We start from the raw sequence: 25,620 nt of genomic DNA on the forward strand, positions 1-25,620 counted from the left end.
TGTGTGTGGACTGTCTCTATACGGTGTGTGGACTGTCTCTATACGGTGTGTGAACTGTCTCTATACGGTGTGTGGACTGTCTCTATACGGTGTGTGAACTGTCTCTATACGGTGTGTGGACTGTCTCTATACGGTGTGTGGACTGTCTCTATACGGTGTGTGGACTGTCTCTATACGGTGTGTGGACTGTCGCTATATGGTGTGTGAACTGTCTATACGGTATGTGGACTGTCTCTATATGGTGTGTGGACTGTTTCTATACGGTATGTGAACTGTCTCTATACGGTGTGTGAACTGTAGCTATCTGGTGTGTGAACTGTCTCTATATGGTGTGTGGACTGTTTCTATACGGTATGTGAACTGTCTCTATATGGTATGTGGACTGTCTCTATACGGTGTGTGGACTGTTTATATACGGTATGTGAACTGTCTCTATATGGTGTGTGGACTGTTTCTATACGGTATGTGAACTGCCTCTATACGGTGTGTGAACTGTAGCTATCTGGTGTGTGAACTGTCTCTATATGGTGTGTGGACTGTCGCTATATGGTGTGTGAACTGTCTCTATATGGTGTGTGGACTGTCGCTATATGGTGTGTGGACTGTCTCTATACGGTGTGTGGACTGTCTCTATACGGTGTGTGAACTGTCTCTATACGGTGTGTGGACTGTCGCTATATGGTGTGTGAACTGTCTATACGGTATGTGAACTGTCTCTATATGGTGTGTGGACTGTTTCTATACGGTATGTGAACTGTCGCTATACGGTGTGTGGACTCTCGCTATACGGTGTGTGAATTGTCTCTATACGGTGTGTGAACTGTCTCTATACGGTGTGTGGACTGTCGTTATACGGTATGTGAATTGTCGCTATATGGTGCGTGAACTGTCTCTATATGGTGTGTGAATTGTCTCTATATGGTGTGTGAATTGTCTCTATACGGTGTGTGGACTGTCGCTATACGGTGTGTGAATTGTCTCTATATGGTGTGTGAATTGTCTCTATACGGTATGTGAACTGTCGCTATATGGTGTGTGGACTGTCACTTAACGGTGTGTGAATTGTCTCTATATGGTGTGTGAATTGTTTCTATATGGTGTGTGGACTGTCTCTATACGGTGTGTGGACTTTCTCTATACGGTGTGTGGACTGTTTATACCCAGCCAGCAAAACTTATGGGACCCATATGGGTCCCACATGGGTTACCATATGGGTCCCATATGGGCTACCCATCTGGGCCCCACATGGGTTTTGCAACAGGGCTCCATGTGGGTCCCATATGGGCAACCCATATGGGCTGAATGTGGGACCCATATGGGCCCCACATGGGTTTTGGAACTGGGCTCGATTTAGGACCCATATGGGCCCCACATGGGTTTTTGAACAGGGCTTGATATGGGACCCATATGGGTCCCACATGGTATTTGTGGGCTCTATATGCCCTACCTAAGCAATTAATTTGGGGTAAACCGTTACTTTTGTTATTACAGGTTATAATATATTGATTCCAATTACCTAAAATATTTGATCTTGAGTGTTCACCTATTGCATTACTATCCTTTCATTGATTATCTCTACAAACAGCTATGTTGAGAAGTACAAATGACATATTGTCAACATAATATTTCATTACACAACAAAGATAGCAATAATCTTATTAAGTTTATTAACATGAAAACATTAGAAATGTAAAACAAGATGTACACTAAAAAAGACAACAAAAATTACATACTGACAATGTTAATATTTTGCGTAATACTGGCAATATAAAAGTGGCACACAAGAAAAATGTCACTGAAATTATGACACATTTTTTTCAGTTTGGTTTGACAATACCAAGCTAAAACTATCTAGTACATTTATATGGTAATTTGATTAATAACTTAATAATAAGTGAAAACTTTGTTTTATTGATTGTATCTGTCAGTTAAAGCTGTCAAACTGAAGTGTGTCAAAAATTACATGTAAAAAAACACACTTTTTAAAGGCTTTAACGACATTCGGAGCTCCTCGGCCATTTTATCAAAAACAACCTCTGATGTATTTGGACGGTTTACATACTCAAAAAGCGGTACGTTTAAGTCCGCTGCAAGTAGATCGCGTAGTAATTTTTTTAGCAGTTAAACTTTATGACTTAACTCTTGGGAATCTTAATTATGTTTGCAATATTACACTTCACTGGCAATCAATTTAAACTTAGATCAATAAAAACAATTCTAAAACCCTACATTTAATTCATGATATAATTAAGAAATTTAACTGATGTACCAGCATACATCTAAGGTTGTTTTCGATAAAAATGGCCGCGGAGCTCCGAATGCTTTAACGAATGTGTTTAAAACAAATACACTAATCGAAAGACGCACAATTCTAATAAACAGAGCATGGAGTGCATCTACACATTCAAGTATAACAATATTGCTTAGACATAAAGCAGCGTTTCAAACCAGAAATGAAATAACAGTTTCAAGTTCATTGGTACAGTGGATTCATTCACAAAAATCATACATGTAAAATAAAAAAAAAAATTAAAAGGAGAAAAAATTAAACACAAACCAGAGCTATTGACTAACACAATTAATGCACCTTGTAATACTGACTAGTGAACTGACATGACTGAATGTTAAAACATATATATATCCTTATTTCCTCCATGTATGTTGAGTTACATTACAAAATACATATGAAACAAAAGTAGAGCAACAGCATATAAGTTATAACAAATATTTACATAATAAAATTATATCATTTAGACCTGATTCATTGTTGTATATCAAGAAGAATTTATTAATATATACACGCTCAATCCATAGGTTAAAAAATGTTTCTACCATATCAGGGTTGCCAGCACTTTGGTGAAATAAAATTCCCTGACTTTTCCCTGACTTTTCACTGACCAATTCATGTTTTTCACTGACCAAAATCGTCAAACACATAAACGGCCTCCTGACCTCCCCTATAGCCGTCCAATCCTCCCATTATATTTTTGCATGTAAACTTGTATTTATTTTCCAAAATATAAAACATTTACATTGTACATCAAAGTAATGATTCAAACATAGTGTTCTACTATTCTTAACTATTTCTATTCAAACACAGTGTGACTGTTGGTCAGTGAAACATGTGAAACATTAGCATGAAAACAAGAACATAATGCAAGTTTTTCAGTATGCTTCTTTCCTTTTGCATGGCTTCTTAGGGCTTGCTTGCCCATGTTTCCTAAGAAGAATGACCCTCCACCACAAACAACACATCTGGCCTTATTCACATTGTTTGGGTCTTTTCCTACCCAACACTTAAACTCTGTGTCCGTAAGCCAGTTATTATTGAAAGATGTCTGTTTTGAACCCATATTTGTTAATTTGTCATGCTAACAAGGAAGAGCCTGAAACAGAGTAATTTAATTATATTATCTGCCATCAAATCCCTTTATTAGATGATATAAAGAAACCGCAACACCTGAAACAAGGATAATAATCTATAGATTAGAATATAATGTCAGGTAAATTCTCTTTTCTGGTGTTATATTCCTACAATACAACAGAAATTACGTATTAGTCAGCTCTGGAGGCAAGGGTTGCAAAGCCTTTCAGTCTTTAGGCTGAATGATGTTCTAAGGTAAATAATGGGTATTATAATCACTAAGTTAACATATAATGCTTCTTAATATCACAGTTTACTGTTATTTGAATTTAATGCTTAACTGTGAGAGTGATAAAGTCAAATATTAAATGCCTAAAGACTGCCATAGCCAAGAAAGACCTTCAATGCGTATATTTTTCGACCTTTGAAATAATTTTTCCCTGACTTTTCCCTGACTTTTCAGGATTTTCATTTTTCACTGACCAAATTTCAAAATTCCCTGACAATTCCCTGACCTTGAAAAAATACCCAATTTCCCTGACTTTTCAAGTCCGCTGGCAACCCTGCATATACAAATCTGGGATCACTGTTTAATCGCCAGGGAAATAAATGGGGTTGATATAATTAAAGTCATCTGGCCCCAATTTCTCGAAAGTTCTTAAGCGTAACACCCGTAAGTAGCTTATTTCATTCAGCCAAATTCCTTGCTTCATCTTAAAATAAGTTTATTTTGAGTGTATCAAAGTTTAAAATGGTGTACCCAGGATAAGAAAATATTATAGTAAAACAAAAACTGACATCATTCCGAGATATTTTGATAATTATTCAATGTCAACAGGTTTCGCTTATTAAGAGTCTTCTTTAGAACAATCATCCAAATGTGAACTAAACATATTTGTCTTGTTGATGGGTCTCTTATTAGTCATGGACAGTTTGTCTTATGTTTATACAAAAAAAGTAAAAGCAACATGGATTTGCCTATAAATATAGATAAGAAATGCTCTTCTTGAAGCCCTTAATGATATGAAAATTTAGGGGAAAAGTTGGAGATATCTCATTATTACATTATTGTGATACATTTTGCATACAAACTACATAACATGTCACATGACATTGATGTGTTTATGATAAAACAATAGAAGCATACATATTGTATATTATCAATTTGAAAAATAGTCTGACAAGTTTTGCTGGTTTAATTCTGAGTCGTAAATCCGTATGTTCGTGGTTCGTGGAATCGTAAATTTTATGGTAAGTAAATAAGTCAACATTCTACTCAGGAAGCATCGGGGTGACTCTTGCTCGATCTTTGCGGCCAACCTCACGACTCCGCGACTCGGAAAGCCACTTCTATATGGCCCCCTCCATTTCCTTGCGGTTCTAAAGTGTGTTGCTGTGTTAAATTATTGACATCCTGTAAATAGTGTTAGTGGATAGATGAATATCTGAGACAGTTATTTCATCAAAGTGATTATCAAATGTTTAGTAATAAATAAGCAGCATTTTATCGTCAACTATATATGGCAATTTTAGCTAGGCAGATAATTTTAGGTATCTTAAAAAGTTTGTCATTTTTTAACACTAATACTCAGTTATATTTTTTTAAAAATCCATTGATGTATATGCACAGCATAGGTAGTTTCATTTAGCACACCTTAATATATACAACAACAAAACCACCTACTGAAAAAGATGTTTATCAAGTGGAGTCTGTCCAGTTTCTTTTTTTGTTTGGTTTCCTTTAGGTTGTATTGGCGGGCCAGATTTGTTGTCAACACCGTCTTCATTATCCGGGAAAACGTGTCCACTGTGTCACTCCCACCATATTCTGCCAAGTATTTTACCTTAAACAAAAAATGAAAATGCCTGTAAATCCACATATAAATGCAAAACAGCAAAAACTTTCAAGCAGAACCATAGTATCACACTCAATGTGGTACAATTAAATATTAAAATTTGAAGCACTGTCAGCGCCCCCTATACTGGCTCAGTTTGTGTGCCTGCCCTTATATTGATAATATCAGATCACGTTTCAAAAACAAACTTAAATGAATAATGTCACTTCAAAATGTAATATTAAAGCTCAAATTATGCATTTTTAAATTTAAAGACACCTCATAAAAAATATCAGTCAACTATGTTTGGGAAACTTACAATGGATGTTGCAGCATTCGCTTGTGACTTTCGCTCTTTGAAGGCTGCCAAATCCACCACAGTTTTGAGGGGGAAAGATATCTCCTCTGGCAACTCACTCGGAACTGCATCTTGTGCTGAACCTCTCGCCAGGATGAGAATTGCTCCTGCTGGTTTTCCAAAATCACAAAGATCCAGGTGTCCTGATCTGGAACAAATAACATTCTGTCAAAAATAAAAATTTAAACAAGACACTTCAGGTAATAAACAGTGAACCATTAAACCAATAATGTGATTGGCTGTTTGTTAATGTTTATAATAATAAAAAGATGCAAGGTTCAATTATGAAAACTATACTACATTCCATTAACATTTTCTATTTACCTTTTTGGATTCTGCTCTGCCGAGCATCGAATAATGAACAGGTAGCTGGAATGTTGGGGGGTGTTGGTCTTGACTGTAACAGGGCCATCATCCTCATCATCACCATTAGCATCAGTGGCACCCTGGCTCATATCCTCGTACAGCCTGGATCCTTGGTGCACTTTTAAATTGGATAAAAGATTAATAGTTGTCAGAATCCATTCAAGAGAAAGGAATGTTAAAATCTCTTTGGAGGTCTATATGTTAATAGGTTCCCCACACCTGCATGAACCATTAATTTGCCGTTGTTTTTATTTAGTTTTGTTTTGTTTTGGCATCTGCCATCCCGAATGCCTTTACTTTATAATTTATAAATTATCGCGAAATAATATGACAAAATACAAAATCGTAGCACAAACAATACTTCTACAAGAAATTCATCAGTAATTCACTTGTTTAAAATCAAATTACTATAAATATAAATACAAGTTGCTTTAAAAGTTGAATTAGAACCCTTACCTTTTCTTTAAAGATGAATTTGACCATAGTTTTTTCACTCAATCACGTTCATCATCCGCGCGTCTATAAAATGTCACGTGACAATTTTTTCTGCATATTTTTTTTATTTGCGACTAAATTGCTACTAAAAACACAATTGCAAAAGGTTTATATTTAAGAAGTAATAAAAAAATGAAAATACGGAAAAATATTTGTTCCTTGTGTATTTCTGTATCATCGCCACAACATCGTGCCTTACCATCTAACACTGCCCTACTATAATGATAATGCCGAGTATATGGGACCCATATGGGACCTATCTGGGGCATATCATGTCAAAAGATGTGAATCCGATTCATGAAATAATGATCTTTCTTCACATAGTATCGATGTTTACATATTTTCATATAATAATGATCTTTGTTTCCCTTTGTATATCCAATTAATATAGATGAACAGCTATATGGGTCCCATCTGGGTCCCATCTGGGCATTCTCAACCATATGGGTCCTATATGGGCCCCATATGGGCTTTTTGCCCAGATTCAGCCCATATGGGACCCATTTAGCCTTGCTTGCTGGGTATGCGGTATGTGAACTGTCTCTATATGGTGTGTGGACTGTTTCTATACGGTATGTGAACTGTCTCTATACGGTGTGTGAACTGTAGCTATCTGGTGTGTGAACTGTCTCTATATGGTGTGTGGACTGTTTCTATACGGTATGTGAACTGTCTCTATATGGTATGTGGACTGTCTCTATACGGTGTGTGAACTGTAGCTATCTGGTGTGTGAACTGTCTCTATATGGTGTGTGGACTGTTTCTATACGGTATGTGAACTGTCTCTATATGGTATGTGGACTGTCTCTATACGGTGTGTGGACTGTTTATATACGGTATGTGAACTGTCTCTATATGGTGTGTGGACTGTTTCTATACGGTATGTGGACTGTCTCTATACGGTGTGTGAACTGTAGCTATCTGGTGTGTGAACTGTCTCTATATGGTGTGTGAACTGTCGCTATATGGTGTGTGGACTGTCGCTATATGGTGTGTGGACTGTCGCTATATGGTGTGTGGACTGTCTCTATACGGTGTGTGGACTGTCTCTATACGGTGTGTGAACTGTCTCTATACGGTGTGTGGACTGTCGCTATCTGGTGTGTGAATTGTCTCTATATGGTGTGTGGACTGTCGCTATATGGTGTGTGAACTGTCTCTATATGGTGTGTGGACTGTCGCTATATGGTGTGTGGACTGTCTCTATACGGTGTGTGGACTGTCTCTATACGGTGTGTGAACTGTCTCTATACGGTGTGTGGACTGTCGCTATATGGTGTGTGAACTGTCACTTAACGGTGTGTGAATTGTCTCTATATGGTGTGTGAATTGTCTCTATATGGTGTGTGGACTGTAGCTATCTGGTGTGTGAACTGTCTCTATATGGTGTGTGGACTGTTTCTATACGGTATGTGAACTGTCTCTATATGGTATGTGGACTGTCTCTATACGGTGTGTGGACTGTCTCTATACGGTGTGTGGACTGTCTCTATACGGTGTGTGGACTGTCTCTATACGGTGTGTGGACTGTCGCTATATGGTGTGTGAACAGTCTATACGGTATGTGGACTGTCTCTATACGGTGTGTGGACTGTTTATATACGGTATGTGAACTGTCTCTATATGGTGTGTGGACTGTTTCTATACGGTATGTGAACTGTCTCTATACGGTGTGTGAACTGTAGCTATCTGGTGTGTGAACTGTCTCTATATGGTGTGTGGACTGTTTCTATACGGTATGTGAACTGTCTCTATATGGTGTGTGGACTGTTTCTATACGGTATGTGAACTGTCGCTATACGGTGTGTGGACTGTCGTTATACGGTGTGTGAATTGTCTCTATACGGTGTGTGAACTGTCTCTATACGGTGTGTGGACTGTCGTTATACGGTGTGTGAATTGTCTCTATATGGTGTGTGAACTGTCGCTATATGGTGTGTGAACTGTCTCTATATGGTGTGTGAATTGTCTCTATATGGTGTGTGAATTGTCTCTATACGGTGTGTGGACTGTCGCTCTACGGTGTGTGGACTGTCGCTATACGGTGTGTAATACGATGTGTTAATTGTCTCTATACGGTGCGTGGACTGTTCCTATACGGTATGTGAACTGTCGCTAAACGGTGTGTGGACTGTCGCTATACGGTGTGTTAATTGTCTCTTTATGGTGTGTGAACTGTCGCTTATGGTGTGTGAACTGTCTCTATATGGTGTGTGAACTGTCGCTTATGGTGTGTGAACTGTCGCTATATGGTGTGTGGACTGTCGCTATACGGTGTGTTAATTGTCTCTATATGGTGTGTGAACTGTCGCTTATGGTGTGTGAACTGTCTCTATATGGTGTGTGAACTGTCGCTTATGGTCTGTGAACTGTCTCTATATGGTATGTGGACTGTTCCTATACGGTATGTGAACTGTCGCTATACGGTGTGTAAACTGTCTCTATATGGTGTGTGAACTGTCGCTTATGGTCTGTGAACTGTCTCTATATGGTGTGTGGACTGTTCCTATACGGTATGTGAACTGTAGCAATACGGTGTGTGGACTGTCGCTATACGGTGTGTAAATTGTCTCTATACGGTGCGTGGACTGTTCCTATACGGTATGTGAACTGTCGCTTATGGTCTGTGAACTGTCTCTTTATGGTGTGTGGACTGTTCCTATTCGGTATGTCAACTGTCGCTATACGATGTGAACTGTCGCTAATGGTGTGTATACCGTCGCTATATAGTGTATGAACTTTCGCTATATGGTGTGTGAACTGTCGCTATATGATGAGTGAACTGTCGCTATATGATGAGTGAACTGTCGCTATAAGGTGTGTAAACTGTCGATATATGGTGTGTAAGCTTGGTGGGACTTCTTTCACTGATCTCGAACATTTTCATCGAACGCCATTGCAAAATAAAAATGCCGCGCATCTTCTATGCGCTGATCTCCCTTGGCGAGCGTAGATATATGCCACAACGTGGAAAACAGCTGAGTTATGGCATTTAAGCAATATTTTATCGAAGTTGTATCGTTTTACTTTAAAATAATTGTATTTATATAAAGGTTTATTTAAAGAAAGAACATTTTAAATTGTTAAACGCCTTTAGGTGATTTGATTGACGGAAATGAGTACTGTACTGCAAACGATAGACGCTGCGCGGAGTTTGGTCGTTTTCATAATGCGTCGGAAGTGGCGTCGCGTCAATTTCTATCTCTTTCCGGCTTACACATTTGTTTCACGCGAAGGACAAAGCAATGATTACGACATAATATATTCGATAGTGTGTGCAAACACTGAGATCAAGTGGCAATTAACGGTTTAAGCGTATATAAAAATATCTACACTCGCTCTGGCAAAATTACGGAATGCCGTTAGGGCCATCGCCTATGAATGTGTTGATCTGAATCGCGATACTCGATAGTACGATGATGAAAACGCGAATTCACGAAACTACACATTCATAGGCGATGGCCCTTACGGCATTCCGTACAACATTTTGACATACATGCGCTTAACACTATAAAAACATAACTTTGTTATTTAAATTTTCATTGTTTGAATGATATTATCATTAAGAAAGTTGTGTCCCATCCCGCTATCAACGAAAAATTGTAGGGAAAATATTAGTACATTTAATTATGAAAATCCAGAATTTTACGTTGTCAACATTAAGCTCTAGCAAGTTCTAGACAATACGATCAGAACTTTAACATTAAACACAACACATAGTCAATCCTATATGGAACTACATTCCTCAACTTTCTAATTTTACTCGTATAAACCTATGAAAAGAAAAAAATAACAGGCCATGATCGCCGGTTACGTCAATTTTCAACAATACTACAACGCGTTTGAGCATTTTCAACGCATAACAAAATGTTATGGCTCAAAAATGATTGCCCGACGTGTATTACAGGACACTATATCTCTGCATTGGTTTTGAATATTTGTTTCAGGTTGTCTCAGCATCATGTAAATTGAAAAACAACATTGAGATGGCCGAAATTTCAACGGATTCGCTCAGGATTTAGGATGAATAAACAAGAGCTGGGGAATGCCCCCGAAATGCTACCCTGTTCAATACATTATGCATTTACTAATTCCGCTTCTTATTATTTAAATTTTGCCATAAGTATGGAGATACGCTTCTAGCACCTTAGCAGCGCGGTGAAACGGTGCTATTTTCACGCAGACAAAATAAACTGAATACAGTTAATCTACGCCTACAGTGTTTTGTTCCACAACGTTTAGTTACGTTAGGAACCAATATTTAAAGTTTCCAAACCGCTATGGGCTTCCATCGTTTTTACCCAAAAATTCAGATTAGGGGGGTTTCAGGGGAGATAACTTGAAAAATGCAGGGCAGGTTGATGGTTCTTGTGCACTGCACTTTCTCTCATTGCCATCTTCCTATATTTCAAGTTTCATTTCAATCCTTTTAGTATTTTCCAAGAGATAGCCCGGACAAGCATGGACAAAATGTTAGGGGAGATAACTAAATTTATATGCATGATATGAGTACGGTTCTTGTGCAATGCACAATGCATCATACGGAGTACAGCCCCTTTAAACCTCTCTATCATGGCAGACTATGCTGCAGCAACACAACTGTGTTCATCAAAGTGGACACCTTTAAGATTTGATGTTCGGCATACTCTTCATCAAAGGTGTCCAGGTGGATAACCAAGGGTCACAGTACAACAGCAATTCTGAATGATGGTGATGGTTTGGAGAATAAAGACAGTCTAAACTGTAAATAAACAATATTTAAAGGCAGTATCAATCCTTTGAATGACTTCAAATATATCCCAGCACCACTTTTTTAAGATAAATATAGGAACAAAATCAAAAATATAGGAAAATATAGAAAATATAGGTTTTGAAAAATATAGGAAATTTCTCAAAAATAAAAGAAAATATAGGAATATAGGAATTGGTTGACGGCCTGAAAATGTCATAATCCATCTATAGACGTGTAAATGTGGCCATATGTGACAAATTCGGTAATTCTTGGTAAAAATATATGTGAAGTAAAAAGAATTACCTTTATCTAAAAACCTAAACTCTAAAAATACCCAAAAGAAATTCACGGGTCATAACTCTGTTCAAAATGGTCCAACCAGAAATTGAAATGTAACATGCTGACCGTATTCATATGTCATTATTTCGAGTAAAGTTATCAATAACTTCCAAGTCTTCAGACTTGTGTAGGGTACTGAAAGTAGCCCTGACAATTAAAAGTTGGGGTGGTATGGACAACAACAAGAGGCACATCAGTGCCTGTACTCCACTGGCCAAAAGGTTCAAGCAAAGACCACCTAACGAACATTTTCGTCAAGTTTCATAGAAATACAATCATCAATTTTTGAGGAGAAGTTATTTAAAAAAAAAAATTACTTTAATAGCTCTGGCTGACATGTTGTGCAGTGGACCGAAATGATTTGGGCAATTTGAGTAAAGGAGCACCAAACAAACATTTCTGTCAAGTTTTATCGAAAAAAGGTCATCGGTTTCGACGACAAGTCGTATAAAGTTTTTTTATTTTTTAGCTCTGGCAGCCATGGTGTGCAGTGGACTGGAACCATTTAACAAATTTTGGTTAATGACCACCCAAGGAACATTTCTGTCAAGTTTCATCAAAATCTGATCATCGGTTTCTGAGGAGAAGTGGTGTAAAGGTTTTTCCTATTTTTAGCTCTGGCTGCCATGTTGTGCAGCGGAACGGAACCATTTGGGCCATTTTGTCAAAGATTTTGTTGAGATGACCCTTGTTATTAAGTCTCATAAAGATTATGTCAAAATTGTGACGCAGGCAATTTGTGGACTGACGATTGACTAACATGTAATCTTGTCTTGTCATATGACAGGTGAGCTAAAAATTACAAACCATTGTTTTCCAAATGGAAATGGAGACGTTTATTATTGTTTTTTTGCGACTTTTAATGGCGACACGTCTTTTAAATAACCCGTTACCGAGTCATTTTCACGTTTTCTTTTCGCAGCCATGCTTGTTTTTCCGCGGGAAAATAATCGCTGTCACTAAAAACCGACAAGAACCAACAACAACAGAAAAGAACCCTCAACCTGAAGTAATATAAGCATTTACTGTCTTTTTAGTTTTTAACTTAAGTGATATCGATTTTAATCACTAGTTACTGATTATCAAAATATATTTATACAAGCAGCATTCAACACGCATCCACTTAGTCCTGCATAAGACCATCTTTTTTTCACTTCTGATGTGATGATATAAGTTTTTCCTTTAAACTATAAATATCGACCCAAAATAATGCTTAAAAGTTAAACAATTAATAAACATTTAATCTGAATAGATTATGAAGCAAATATCTAACCTGAACAAGAACTGACGAGATAGAATCGACTTGGTGTTTCACTTACACTTTTCGGCCATTTAAGTTACTAAAAATAGCTGTTTCATAAACTTTCAGAATGTCACTTAAACGAAAATTAATGTTCAGTCTATATATACTTTCCTATGTATAAATGTAAGGTTTTTAAATTGATCTTTTTGTGAGAACTTTATGCTTATATGTTTACTCATAAATTATTATTGTTTAAAAATTATTTAAAGATGCTAAACGTGAAAAATTAAGACATTATTTTTTTTTCTATTAAAGGGAGGTAATTCAGTAGTAAAATGTAATCAAAGCTATTAAAGCATGGCATTTCTTTTCTAACCATGTTGATATTATTACAGTCTATTCAAGCAAGATGCCTTTTGTTTTTACATAGTACCCATAGGTTCTGAAAAACAAGGAGCACTATTCCCAACAGAAGGATGTCACTCCCTATCACTGCATGAGCATCATAATAAAGAAATGTTTACTCAAACTCAATTGAAATAGGTATTTACCTCAAGCATACAGTTTTATAATGTGGCAAAATAGTCGGACTACTAGATTGTCATTCGAACTAGTAAAATATGCCATTATGCTAGTCCAACTGGCTAGTAGGTTAAAATGTTTTTCGTGAAGACTGCGGACGAGAAGTCCTTAAAGGTTTTTCTATTTTTAACTCTCGCAGCCATGTTGTGCAGCGGACCGGAACCATTTGGGCAATTTTGGTTAAAGGGCATCCCAATGAACATTTATGTAAAGTTTCATCAAAATCTGATAATCGGTTTCTGAGAAGATGTAGTTTAACGTTTTTTTTCTATTCTTAGCTCTGGTGCCCATGTTGTGCAGCAGACCAGAACTGTTTGGGCTATTTTGGTTAAGGACTACCCAAGTAACATTTCTGTCAAGTTTCATTGCAATACGATCATCGGTTTCTGAGGAGAAGTCGTTTAAAGGTTTTTCTATTTTTACCTCTGGGGGCCATCTTGTGCAGTGGACCGAAACCATTGAAGCAAAGTTGATAAAGGACCATCCAAGGAACATTTATAAGTTTCATCAAAATCTGATCATCGGTTTCTGAGAAGATGTTCTTTAAAGGTTTTTCTATTTTTTTGCCCTGGCAGCCATGTTGTGCAGCGGACCGGAACCATTTGAGCAATTTTGGTTAAGGACCACCCAAGGAACAATTCTGTCAAGTTTCAACAAAATCTGCCTATCCGTTTCAGAGGAGATGTCGTTTAAAGATTTTGCTATTTTTAGCTGTGGCGGCCATATTGTGCAATGGACCAGAACCATTTGAGCAATTTTAATAAAGGACCACCCAAGGAACATTACTGTCAAGTTTCATCAAAATCTGCCGAACCGTTTCAGAGGAGATGTCGTTTAAAGATTTTGCTATTTTTAGCTCTGGCGGCCATATTGTGCAATGGACCGGAACCATTTGAGCAATTTTGGTAAAGGACCACCAAAGGAACATTCCTGTGAAGTTTTGTCAAAATCCGCTTATCAGTTTCAGAGGAGATGTCGTTTAAAGTAAAAGTTTACGCACGCACGCACGCACTCACGACGGACAATCTGTGACGACATAAACTCCATGGCCTTCGGCCAGTGGAGCTAAAAACCAGCATAAAGTAGCTACTATATCCTAAATGTGTTCCAGGTGCATACCATTAGACTCATGAAGCATGTACATGTGTATTTCATTTTTAATTCATGATACAACATGTATAAAAAAGACATTCAGGTATCATCTAATTTACATGTCAACTTTATTTTTCTGTTTCAAAATAACTGTTCATTATAATCATGCTAGTCACAATATAAAGAGAACTAACATTATACAATTTTAATACAGAAACTAAGAGTTGTTTCAACTAAACTCACTTAAATGCCACAATGTAAACTTTTTTAGAACTCTCCTCTTAAACACTGATGTTGAAGAAGTTAATTACTAGTTCTGATTAAATATTTAATTATACTATTTACAAAGATGTATTATTACTATTATTATTATTATTATTTTCATTATAGTAAGTATATGCTCTGAACAAAATTGAAATAAGTTTGAGGTATAATGTGTAACCATACATCATGACAATTAGTACAAAATTTCTCATTCAAATTTCTAGTTAGGTTACTTTCAAACACACACAAGCAATAAACTATTTCATCCACATAACGTCATAAAATAAGGACAGGCATTTCAAGCAAGTAAAACATGAAGTACATGTGCATTTAAACAACATAGTAAGTTACTGTTTATTATCACCAGTGAAAAGTCCAATAAGGTCACCCATCACTATCCAGAATAATCTTCTGTGTAAATGCATTTGATTTGATTTGATTTATTTCATAACACCTCAAAGCGCTACATTTATAAACATTTCATAGATATATTCATATTTTTCAATTACCTGTAATTAAAGAGTAAGATCAGACATCTTTCACATCTTTTATCTTATTGAAAACTCCAGTTTAAATTGGAACAGTAATTCAAATGTATGCGGTATGTACTTTTTGTTGTGAAATATGTGTTTGATAACATTTTACATTAGCCACATGGGAAGCAACTCAGGAATGTTACAATTTTAATTTCACCTCAGTCCTGCTACATGTCTTGCTCCACTTTGGTATTTTTTTATTCTACAAAATATTGCGCAAACTTATTAATTAAAATGTGATTTTTAATTTTCTGAAATAACAAGGGAGCCAACTATCACAAAAATTGCACATCCTTTTTTTAGGACTACCAAGTTTGGTGATACGTGTAAATGGTTGAACTTTAAGCCAAATTTAAAGAGCAGAAACTGTTAATACAGTTAATGTCAATTCAAGGGTCATAACTCTGGAGTGCAGAAGTTATTAAACCAGACAGGCACATTCTGACCAAATTTGGTGATGATTGGACAAAAGCTTCTAAAGTTATTATCGGACAAGTCTCATTTTAGGTAATTTCAAAAATTAAAGGGTGATAACTTTCGAGTGACACAAGCTATACAGCTGTTTATCAAACTTGTACAAACTTTTGCACATTCTGACCAAACTTGATGATGATTGGACAATTGCTTCTAAAGTTATTGATCATATTGACAACATACTGGCTGCCGTCTGCCTAACTGCCCACCCGTCCCTACGCCGCAGGCTAATTTATAATAAATTAATAATGTATATCCTGTTCAATGAACGGTCGTATAAAAAATGTAAATGTAAACATAAACAAGAGCCGTCGTAAGACAGAGCGCTCGACTACGCCGCTTTGAGTTAGAATACAATAACGACATGTAATAATACCAAGTTTGATCTCTTTATGCCAAACCTAACTTAAATTATTCGATACATAAGGTGACTTTGATGCTGCCCTCCCACCAGCCCACCCAAACAATGACGCAAGTCATTCAAATAACTTGATTTCTCATTATGAAAATGTGGTTAAGGATATACAAATATGCCTTTCAAAGGAAATTAAAACAAAAAAATAAAGGGCCATAATTTGTATTAAGGCTTAAAACGGAGTTCTGTTTCTTGCTGTAAGATGGTCGTTAATAATTTTGAATTTTATTAAGTGCATTTTATGAACCGTATAGAAGTTTTTTTATTAATATCCCAACTTGCCCTTAACTTTTACTTGCCTAAAACTGTAACCAAAGTCAATCAGGGGCCATAACTTGTATTAAGGATATAGAGTTATGTAACCTCATTGGGTGATGGTCCTGAACAATTGTGTGAAGTATTAAGTCAATTGAATGAAGGGTATAGAAGTTATTAAACAATATCCCAACCTGCCCTTAAACTTTAACCTAAGTTCCATAGTCAATCAGGGGCCATAATTTGTATAAAAGATAATATGGAGTTATCTAACCTCATTATGTGATGGCTCTGAACATCTGTGTGAAGTATTAAGTCAATTGATTGAATGGTATTGGAGTTTAAAGTGAAAATCCCAACTTGCCCTAAAACTTTAACCTGCCTTAAAACTTTAAGTCAATCAGGGGCCATAACTTGTATTTAGGATAATATGGAGTTATGTTACCTCATTGTGTGATGGTCCTGAACAACTGTGTGAAGTATTAAGTCAATTGAACAAAGGATATAGAAGTTATTAATAAATATTCCAACTTGCCCTAAAACTTTAACCTAAGTTCCATAGTCAATCAGGGGCCATAATCTGTGTAAAGAATAATATGGAGTTATCTAACCTCACCATGTGATGGCCCTAAACAACTGCGTGAAGTATTAAGTCAATTGAATGTAGGGTATTGGACTTATAAGTGAAAATCCCAACTTGCCCTAAAACTTTAACCGGACGCTGGGGCGAGTAGTATAGCCCACCTATTCTTCGAATAGTCGAGCTAAAAACTTGTCTGTCAATTGCCCTAGGTCAGGGAAGGGCAAATCTGGACTATCAGCAGTATTTCACTGGTCCTTCCCCAAACTGAGACAGAAGGTTTTGATTTTTGACCAATAAGCCATTCCATACCTGCATACAGTTGAACAATGACTATAAAGTAACTTTAATATTGATTAGCAATGAAATGTGAATATATCAATTAAAATTCATTAATCTAATATGGATGCTGCACCAAATTCGATTAATATAACTAATACTCTCCAAAGTTAATGTGTCCAGTTGACTTGGCATGACTCTGTGCTTCTTTTTCACCTCTCAGACTCAATTGACATATCAAGCACCTTAAAGTGAAATTTCCAACATCTGTGAACTGCCTCGCCTGCTTTGCTTCATTCCCAATTTCTATAGCTTGTGACAGTATGTTAGCATCATTAGTTTTAAACACTGTGTGTATTGCATCACCCGGGACTAGTGGTTCCAGGACCAGTGGGTCATAATGAATACCATCATATATAAGTAGCACCCTTTCTTTGTAGTCTTGATCTTCACCAAATTTGTCAATTCTACCCGTTTGCGTATCCACAACATCTATTTCTATACCATAATACTTTGTTAAAATAGAAATTTCAATCGCTCCACCCCATGAATCGGCCTTCATTATCCACTTACAATAATCTGAGTTACTTTTTCCAAGCATGGCTGTATCATATGTTACAGGGTCACTCATAACAACACCTGCTATCAACTCTCGCATCTGTGTAGAACTAGATAAATCAACTTTACCGTGATTAGTAACACAGTCAATACTTGTAAATAAACAGCAATTATCTGCAGGAACAACTTTCCTCATAAGCATTCCTGAACACGTACTTATTTGATCTTGAAGAACATTATCAACATTTTGTTGTCTCTTTTTTCTCAAAGATACATCTTCTTCCACAATGAGTGTGTCACCAGATTGGAAAGGCAGGGTAGATAACTCATCAGACTCCTTTGAGAGATCAATGACCTTCGGTGGGTATCCTTGCTTGACTTTGATGCAGTCTCGAGGTATATGGGTCAACTCATGAAGTCTATCCATTAATACAGAAACTGTAGATGTTGCATTTAGATCCTTGAGATAATGCTGTCCTGCCTTGGACTTACAACGCAGATTAAGTGACATCTCCTGAAAATAAAAGTATAGGGTAAGTAGACAAAAGAGTCAAAGAACTCCATTTAAATTGGTTCATTATTGATTAATATGTCATACACTTTATCATCATGCTAACATGTACATTGTACATATCCCACAGTCATGTGAAGGGGCAGATTACTTTCCAAGCACTAAGAGCGTTTCAAAATGGGTGAGCAGAGTGCACAATAGCGCTATTTAAGAACGCTACTCAAACTGACTTCTTTTCAGGAAATATCTGAAAGTCGCATTTAAGTTCAATCTTTGTACGCATGCACTCTCCACAGATTTGGAATATAAACATCCAGTAAAAATGAAAATTGTCAAAAGGCTCCATACACGATGGATATTCCAACTTTGGAAATAAGTTTAACACTGACAAAAACATCGGACAATTATGTCAATAATGTCCTCCATTCTTTGAAGATACAAAGGACAGTTTGAAAAATCTACCAGCAATGTCTGACATGTTTTCACGCACACTGCTTACTATACGATATACAGATGACCTCATATGAATCTTATTTGCTTACATTTGTACATGTATGATGGCTTTAAAAGATAAAATGTTGACAGTTGCGAATTAGTAGCGTTAAAAACATTTATATAAAATGTATATATTATAACAAGAGCGACAACTGTCACCAAATACGCTGTTCATATTTGAACAAATATCTGTTTGTACATAAGCTATGTTTTAAGACCGTAAATACAATTTTGGCAGTTCAAGAGTAATAACTCGAAAGTGTCTGAGCATGGCTTGTTTTCAAACCAGATCAAGATATTCTGCCCATACACATTCTCAACAAAGTTGGTGATGATTGGACAAAGGCTTCTAAAATAATTGATCTGACAAGACCAATTTTAGGTAATTTCTTAGATTAAAGGGTGATAACTCCCGAGTTACTAGAGTGATATGGCTGGGATCTGAATGGGACAAGGATCTGATCTTGAGCCTGAAATCAACATGTAGCTTTTATTTGCCAAACATCAGTGCCATGTTATTTTGAAACCCACCCCTGCCATTATAAAATTACAGCCCGGACACAACCACATATACTCTATTTGTATAAATGCAGCATTCCATAAGGATTAAAGTCTAGGTGTGTCCTTGACCTTTGAGGAAGGGAAGTGGATTATGCACGTAACACATCACCTTTATTTGTCAAACATCTGTGCCACTTAATTACAAATTCCTCCATACACAACAAAGATACAGCCCAGAGATGAACACCTACTGGTATAATGTATGTGCATGTTTGCAGCATTAAATCATCATAAAACTTCAAGTGTGACCTTGACCTTCAACATAGTACCATGGGTCTTGAGCAGGGCATATATACTTTGTGTGACATACATCTATGACAGGTAGAGCCGCAACGATTCACTTAAAGCCCGGTTTGATTCAATTCTGATATCAAACTTGTCAAATTTCGATTTGATTCATGTTTTACTTATTGTTGCTATTAAATATCAAGTTGTTTATTTAAAGGTTGTTAAATCATTGCAATTATGAAAAACTAGGACAGTGTTTCATCAAGAACAAATTTTTATTAACAAAACATTCTGTTTACAAAGTTAAATAACAAAAATAACAAAAAAAAACATGGTTTTGTTATTCATTGTTATTCATGCGTGGTGTTTTTCTGTACATGTCAAATTTTATGATTTGATGGATGTGTTTGATGAGATTAGTTGAGCTGCCGAACTTTGGATAACTTACTTTATCGAAAAAAATATTACATGTTGCTTTATGTATTAATCCGTCGCAGGGCCTGAAATGTGCCCACACTCCTGATTTTAGGAGCATCTTTCAATGAGGGAGACACCATGTAACTAGGCTAGTAAGAATGAAACTCTATTATTGATTAGATGCCAGATTAATTATTAACCAAACGTACGCCGCGTAACAAAAGTGACATGTTTAGAATGCGGATACAACAAGTCATTTTGTGGCTTGCATGTTTAATATGCGGATCAAATCGATGTTTGAAGTCTCTGTATCAAATTGAATCGCCAAGTTTAAAACTGGTTTTTCGATGCATCGAAGCGAATCGTTACACCTGAAATGACAGGCTATTTCAAATTTGCACTGTGCATGAAGTTACAACCCTGACATGAAACAAAAAAATGAAAAAAGGGCACTTTTTAGGTTTTAAATAAGTCTAAATATTTGAAGGTGGACAGTTTTTTAAAAGAGTTTTTTATATGGCAAATCCTTCGCAGTAGGTATATAAAAATTCTGTATTAAACTTAAATAATTTTACACTAGTTTTTAATATGCCTACCATTACAGGTATAAAAATGTAATTCTCTTTGGTTTCAAGATATTATAGTAATATTTTGGAACTATACTGTATTGTCTTTATGTTAATTCTAATAAGAGGAATCACACATGTAAAATGTTTCTTTCCTGTAACCATCATGCTTTGGAATAAGATGCCCCAAGACCAGACCAGCCTAGATGCTTTTTAATCAGCTCTGGCAAGCTAACATAATATATAGAATATTAGTTATACACCAGTCAATTGTAACCACGCCCCCCCCCCCCCAGGTCCGGGGGTATACTGGGGATAGCCGCAAAAATGGGCTGTGGTTTTACCTTTCAGGTGTCCCTGCTGTGCTGGGTGAATGCGGTGGTTTCGTCTTTGTGCAAAAATAAAGCAGGGAACGGGCCTTACCTAGGGTCCCTGGGGTGCGGGGGCATTTGGCGGGGATTTTTACCATCAGTTTGTCCCCGCTGGACAGGGATTTTACCCGGGGTTGGCTGGACTGAAAGACAAAGTCCCCGCTATTCCCCGGACCTGGGGGGGGGGGGGGCGTGGTTACAATTGACTGGTGCATTACTTGGATATGTTCATTTCATTTTAAAAGAAATTGTAAATAGTGGAACATTTATTTTTGAAAAACAGTCATTCCAGCCTACTGTGTAAGTAAATAAGGTTTTAGCCTATTGCGAGTATAAACCTTGCGGAGTGATTCAATCACTTGAGATAATGATGTGTTGTGAGTCAGTTTGCACTGTGTGGAAATTCATTAAACAATTTTTCGCAACAGTATTCATGCATGAAATCATAACTGTGGTAAATAGTTATATTTTAGTTTTATATTTAGTCAACCTAGAGGTTTAGTCTAAAATAATAGACATGTTATACAGGATTCTTCCAATCCCTAACATCTAAACGGGAATGTGCAAAAAATGGGGGTGTTTTAAAAATATTGAAATTGTTTTAAGTGAAGTATTTTATGGTTGAAATTGATCATAAAGAGTTATATTCATATTTTACCATGTAAGTGAAATGTTATTTTGCACTAAACAAGCATTTAATGCATTAAACCTAGTTGTTTACCTTTCCAATAAAACGAAAGTTGACTGACACAGAAAACAATTATGCGAAGGGGAACAACTCGATACAATCGTAATAACTCAGCCTCCTCCGACAAAGCTTCCAGATAGACCTCGTTGCACAATCGTAACAACTCGGCCATGGCCGAAATGTTCCGAGCGATTTAAAACTGTGCCCTGAAGCCTTGCAGGTGCCCTTCATGTATATATCGTTATGTTTTGACAGAATGAAATGAAGAAAAGCCGTCAAACTCATAATTATAAGTTGGATATTTATTTTTTGTGTACGGAACTAATGTAAAATAACATTATCTGGTAATATTTTTTGTTTTTATGATATTTTATAGACGCTATATGCTTTAACCCGGAATCCTGATCGGAACAACTACCCACTTCTGATACTAAACAATTTGTATGTGAAGGATTTGCCATATCAAAAATCTAAAAAAATCCATCAATGTACAATTATTTGGACTACCTAGAGGTTAGTCTAGATGATATTTGTAGTTGGTAGACTTGAGTTATTAAAGGGATGCAAAACATTCAAATGTCAATTTCATAAAACAGCAACCACTAAAGCTCATTAGTGTTGCTATGTTATGCACCAGTCATTTGTAACCATGGCCCCCCCAGGTCTGGGGAATAGCGGCGACTTAGACTTTCGGTCCAGCCAAGCCCGGGCAGTCCCCACCCTGCAGGAACAATCTGTTGGTAAAACCCCTGCCAAATGCCCCCGCACCCAAGCGACCCTAGATAATGCCAATGGGGGGGGGGGGGGGGGAGGCCGTGGTTACAATTGACTGGTGCATTATATGAATCACTGTTGTAGAACACCCTAAGAAAATCAACTTTTATTGAACGCTTGAAATTCTTTAAAAAAAAAAACTTGTATCTATGCAGCATGTTAATGAGTTTAAAGTCATCGTTGAATTAAAAGTATACAATATACCTCTTCAAATTAACGGTGTAATAAATGAACAAACAATACTCTGTCGGAGTCTGCTGGTAGCATATAATTAATACGTCACCAATTTATGTGTTGTCTGCCCAAATGTACCTAAATGGCTACACAACACTAAATCTACTTAAGTAAATAGAATCCATACTCAATGACTTCCCCTTCCAATTTTCAGGTGCCACCAGGAACTAACGTAATATAAGGCATTCTTCCAAGCATGGAAAATATGTGGTTTTATCAGTGAAATAACAACAGTTTGGTATTTTCACTGCAAACTCAGGAGAGAAAATAGCAACTTTAAGAACTGCTTTTAAAATAAAGTTTAGTTACTTCAATTTAATCAAAACTGAGTACCTCACCTATTTACCAGTAAATAACAGTGTGTGTGTATACCACGTAATAAATTGCGTAATAAATACTACGTCGAAAAGCAAGATTTTGCTTCAAATTAAGACTTAAAACAAAGATAACAATTGTTTGTCTTCTAAGCCTTTAAAAGAGTCCCGTGTTTGTTGTATTACCGGAGTTTGATAAGGTGATTAGTTTCATCAAACACTTCGACAAACCTGTTTCCTAAATACTGTTTTGTCAGTGCTCCATCAGGCGGCGGTTTTGTGAAAATGTTTGTCGAAGTGCTTTAAGAAACTAAACTCTCAATTAAACTCTGGTAAAACACTGAAGGCGGAGCTTTGTAATCGGTGTGGACTGCGCTAGGTTTCATTTAAAATGGTGAAGAAATATTGTAGTTATCTTTGTTTAAAGTCTTCATAAGAAACAAAGTATTGCCTTCCGACTGAGCATTTAGGATGCAGTTTATAAGGTGGTATACATACACTGAATAAATAATAATTTGATCTTAAAAATATCAAAAGTTTGAATCATTAGGCTTTTAGAAAACAAACACAACTTACCGCTCCCATTTTTCAAACGTTTTTTAAGCTGATTTCTCGAACTTTTGTTTACGTGCAAACATTGGACGAAAACAAATGTTTAATAATTTCGTTGTTATATTATCGATTCAATATATTTTCAAACAGACTGACCTTTGTATACAAATTCTCGGAAAATTCACACAACAATTAACTGATTAACTAAAATACCCCATCACACGTCATGTCAACAACGAAGCGTGGTCTTCACACCGTCTTGGAAACGACCTATTTACCGTTGAAGCAAATCATTTAAAGTGACACTCTTATTCAATATCAGTACACACGCAAGTGTGAGAAACATTAATTTTGACTTAATAGCCTTTAACTACTAACTAAATAATGCATTTATGGAAAATATTAATTACTGATAAGAAGATTGTAACCGTGAATTTGATAGCAGAAAGGGCAAAAATATTAAATGATATGCCAATGCTAAAATATTTACTGTGGTCTACTATAGTCTCATAAGGTGGAAATACCGTGTTTTCTGCTCATTTATTTCAAACTCGGTGTCTTTCATAAGAACCATTGTTTTCGACATTTTTTTCATCTCTTTTGGAATTTTTTTTTTTTATTAATTGTGGTAATCTTATTTGGGAGTAATAGTGCATATTTAACACTGCATGATCTAAAAAAAGTGAACTAAAGGGGCACATTAAAGATTACAGTTGATAGAGGCAAGTTTTATTGCATTATCATATTTAACCCATTTGGCCTTTATGATAAAAAATAAATGGGGTGCCTTTCAGATAGATTTTTCGATCTGCCGTTAACGTACATGTACGATCATAATAACGAACAACTTTACGACAATCATAAAAGCGTTTCAGAAACGTCTCCTAAACTTCTGGTCGTACGTACAAATAACAATAAAGCACATTGGGGCCACACCAAATCTAAAGAGTTAGAAAGAATTCATTTAAAGTTTTGTAAAAGATTATTAAGAGTCAACACAAATACTTGCAATGCCACTGTTTATGGCGATTGGGGAAGATTTCGTGAAATATTCAAAGATATGTGCGTATATTGTCAATTGGTTTAAGGTTGGTCCCACTGATGATATTATTATCAAAACTATATGTACACAAGCTAAGAATGATTGCGATAAAGGTTGTCGTAATTGGGCGTATATATGAAACATTAGAAAGATATTAAATAGTTCTGGTTATAGTATGACGATATCTACAATATTGATGTTGATAGATTTATACCAGTTTTCAAATGTAGAATACACGATGCGTTTAAACAAGATTAGTATGGAACCACACTGCTAGATATGTATAGAAAGTTTAAGACTAGTCTTGAATATGAAAGTTATTTCGACATTTTACCAAAAAATTAACCATTTTTCTTTTGTAGACTACGACTCTCTGTGCACCCACTTCATATTCAGACTGGTTACGATACGCTAGAAATAATATTGTTCAAAACAAAGATACTGTCTTTGTTGTAATTCCAATGATATTGAAGATGAATTTCACTTTATCTGTGTATGTCAAGCTTTTAATGATTTTAGAAAGAAAACTTTAAAGAAATACTTTTATACAAGACCGTGTGTAATATATATTTACAATTATTGCAATCAAATAATAAAATAGAGCTTATTAAACTCTGTCTGTTTGTTAAAGATTCGCTTAAAGTAAGATCCAAATAATTAATGTTAGAACTTAATATTGTAACATTTCTTCATCCTTTGATTTAGATATAAAAAAAAATTGTGTATGTATACTCGTTTGTATTACGTTATTTGTTAGTATGCATTCACGTTGACATTGATCAGTACATGTTGATGACGATGCACAGTGGACAAGTCAAAATAAACTGTCTGCCTGTCTGTCTGTCACATCGTTAAAGCGAGTGGCCCTGTCTGAAGTGAAATGACGTTACCTCATATTAACCTGATGAGCACACCTGTCTTTTTATTAATGATATGTATTGTAATAATAATAAAACAATAATAATAAATTGAATATAACTATGTGTTTACAAATATATATATATATATATATATTTTTTTTTTTTTTTACTACGACATTTTGTATTTTGAATTCATTTGTTTATGTATATACTTATTTCAGTCATATTTTTTTAATTTAT

At 36.0% G+C, this 25,620-nt stretch overlaps 2 protein-coding genes across 3 annotated transcripts; both read right to left on the bottom strand.

The window, feature by feature from the left end:
• Positions 1–1,656: 1,656 nt before the first annotated feature.
• LOC128216760 (uncharacterized) lies at positions 1,657–6,441 on the bottom strand. Of its 2 annotated transcripts, none has more exons than XM_052923416.1 (5): positions 6,380–6,441; positions 5,882–6,041; positions 5,519–5,705; positions 5,049–5,208; positions 1,657–3,386 (listed from the first exon to the last, which is right to left on the bottom strand). In XM_052923416.1, the coding sequence occupies exons 2-5, from the start codon at positions 6,010–6,012 to the stop codon at positions 3,367–3,369; spliced, it is 498 nt and encodes a 165-aa protein (XP_052779376.1). In that variant the 5' UTR covers positions 6,013–6,041; positions 6,380–6,441; the 3' UTR covers positions 1,657–3,366. The 2 variants fall into 2 exon arrangements, with proteins under 2 accessions (XP_052779376.1, XP_052779378.1); XM_052923418.1 differs by having other exon boundaries at positions 1,657–4,778.
• An 8,005-nt stretch (positions 6,442–14,446) lies between these two features.
• On the bottom strand, positions 14,447–22,701 carry LOC128218468 (ubiquitin thioesterase OTU1-like). Its single transcript, XM_052926141.1, has 2 exons — positions 22,583–22,701; positions 14,447–18,281 (listed from the first exon to the last, which is right to left on the bottom strand). Exon 2 carries the CDS (start codon positions 18,276–18,278, stop codon positions 17,364–17,366), a length of 915 nt encoding a protein of 304 aa, XP_052782101.1. The 5' UTR covers positions 18,279–18,281; positions 22,583–22,701; the 3' UTR covers positions 14,447–17,363.
• Positions 22,702–25,620: the final 2,919 nt, after the last annotated feature.

Source organism: Mya arenaria, chromosome 14, assembly GCF_026914265.1.
Source record: "Mya arenaria isolate MELC-2E11 chromosome 14, ASM2691426v1".
Taxonomy (NCBI): domain Eukaryota; kingdom Metazoa; phylum Mollusca; class Bivalvia; order Myida; family Myidae; genus Mya; species Mya arenaria.

Bases quoted from the DNA above. Each gene is read 5' to 3' on its own strand.
- LOC128216760 (XM_052923416.1), bottom strand. From the start codon at position 6,012: ATGAGCCAGGGTGCCACTGATGCTAATGGTGATGATGAGGATGATGGC. The intron at 5,706-5,881 runs GTAAATAGAAAA...TATTTGTTCCAG, and splicing joins GCAGAGCAGAATCCAAAAAG to ATCAGGACACCTGGATCTTT. The intron at 3,387-5,048 runs GTAGGTGGTTTT...ACTCTGTTTCAG, and splicing joins CTTGATAAACATCTTTTTCA to GCTCTTCCTTGTTAGCATGA.
- LOC128218468 (XM_052926141.1), bottom strand. From the start codon at position 18,278: ATGTCACTTAATCTGCGTTGTAAGTCCAAGGCAGGACAGCATTATCTC.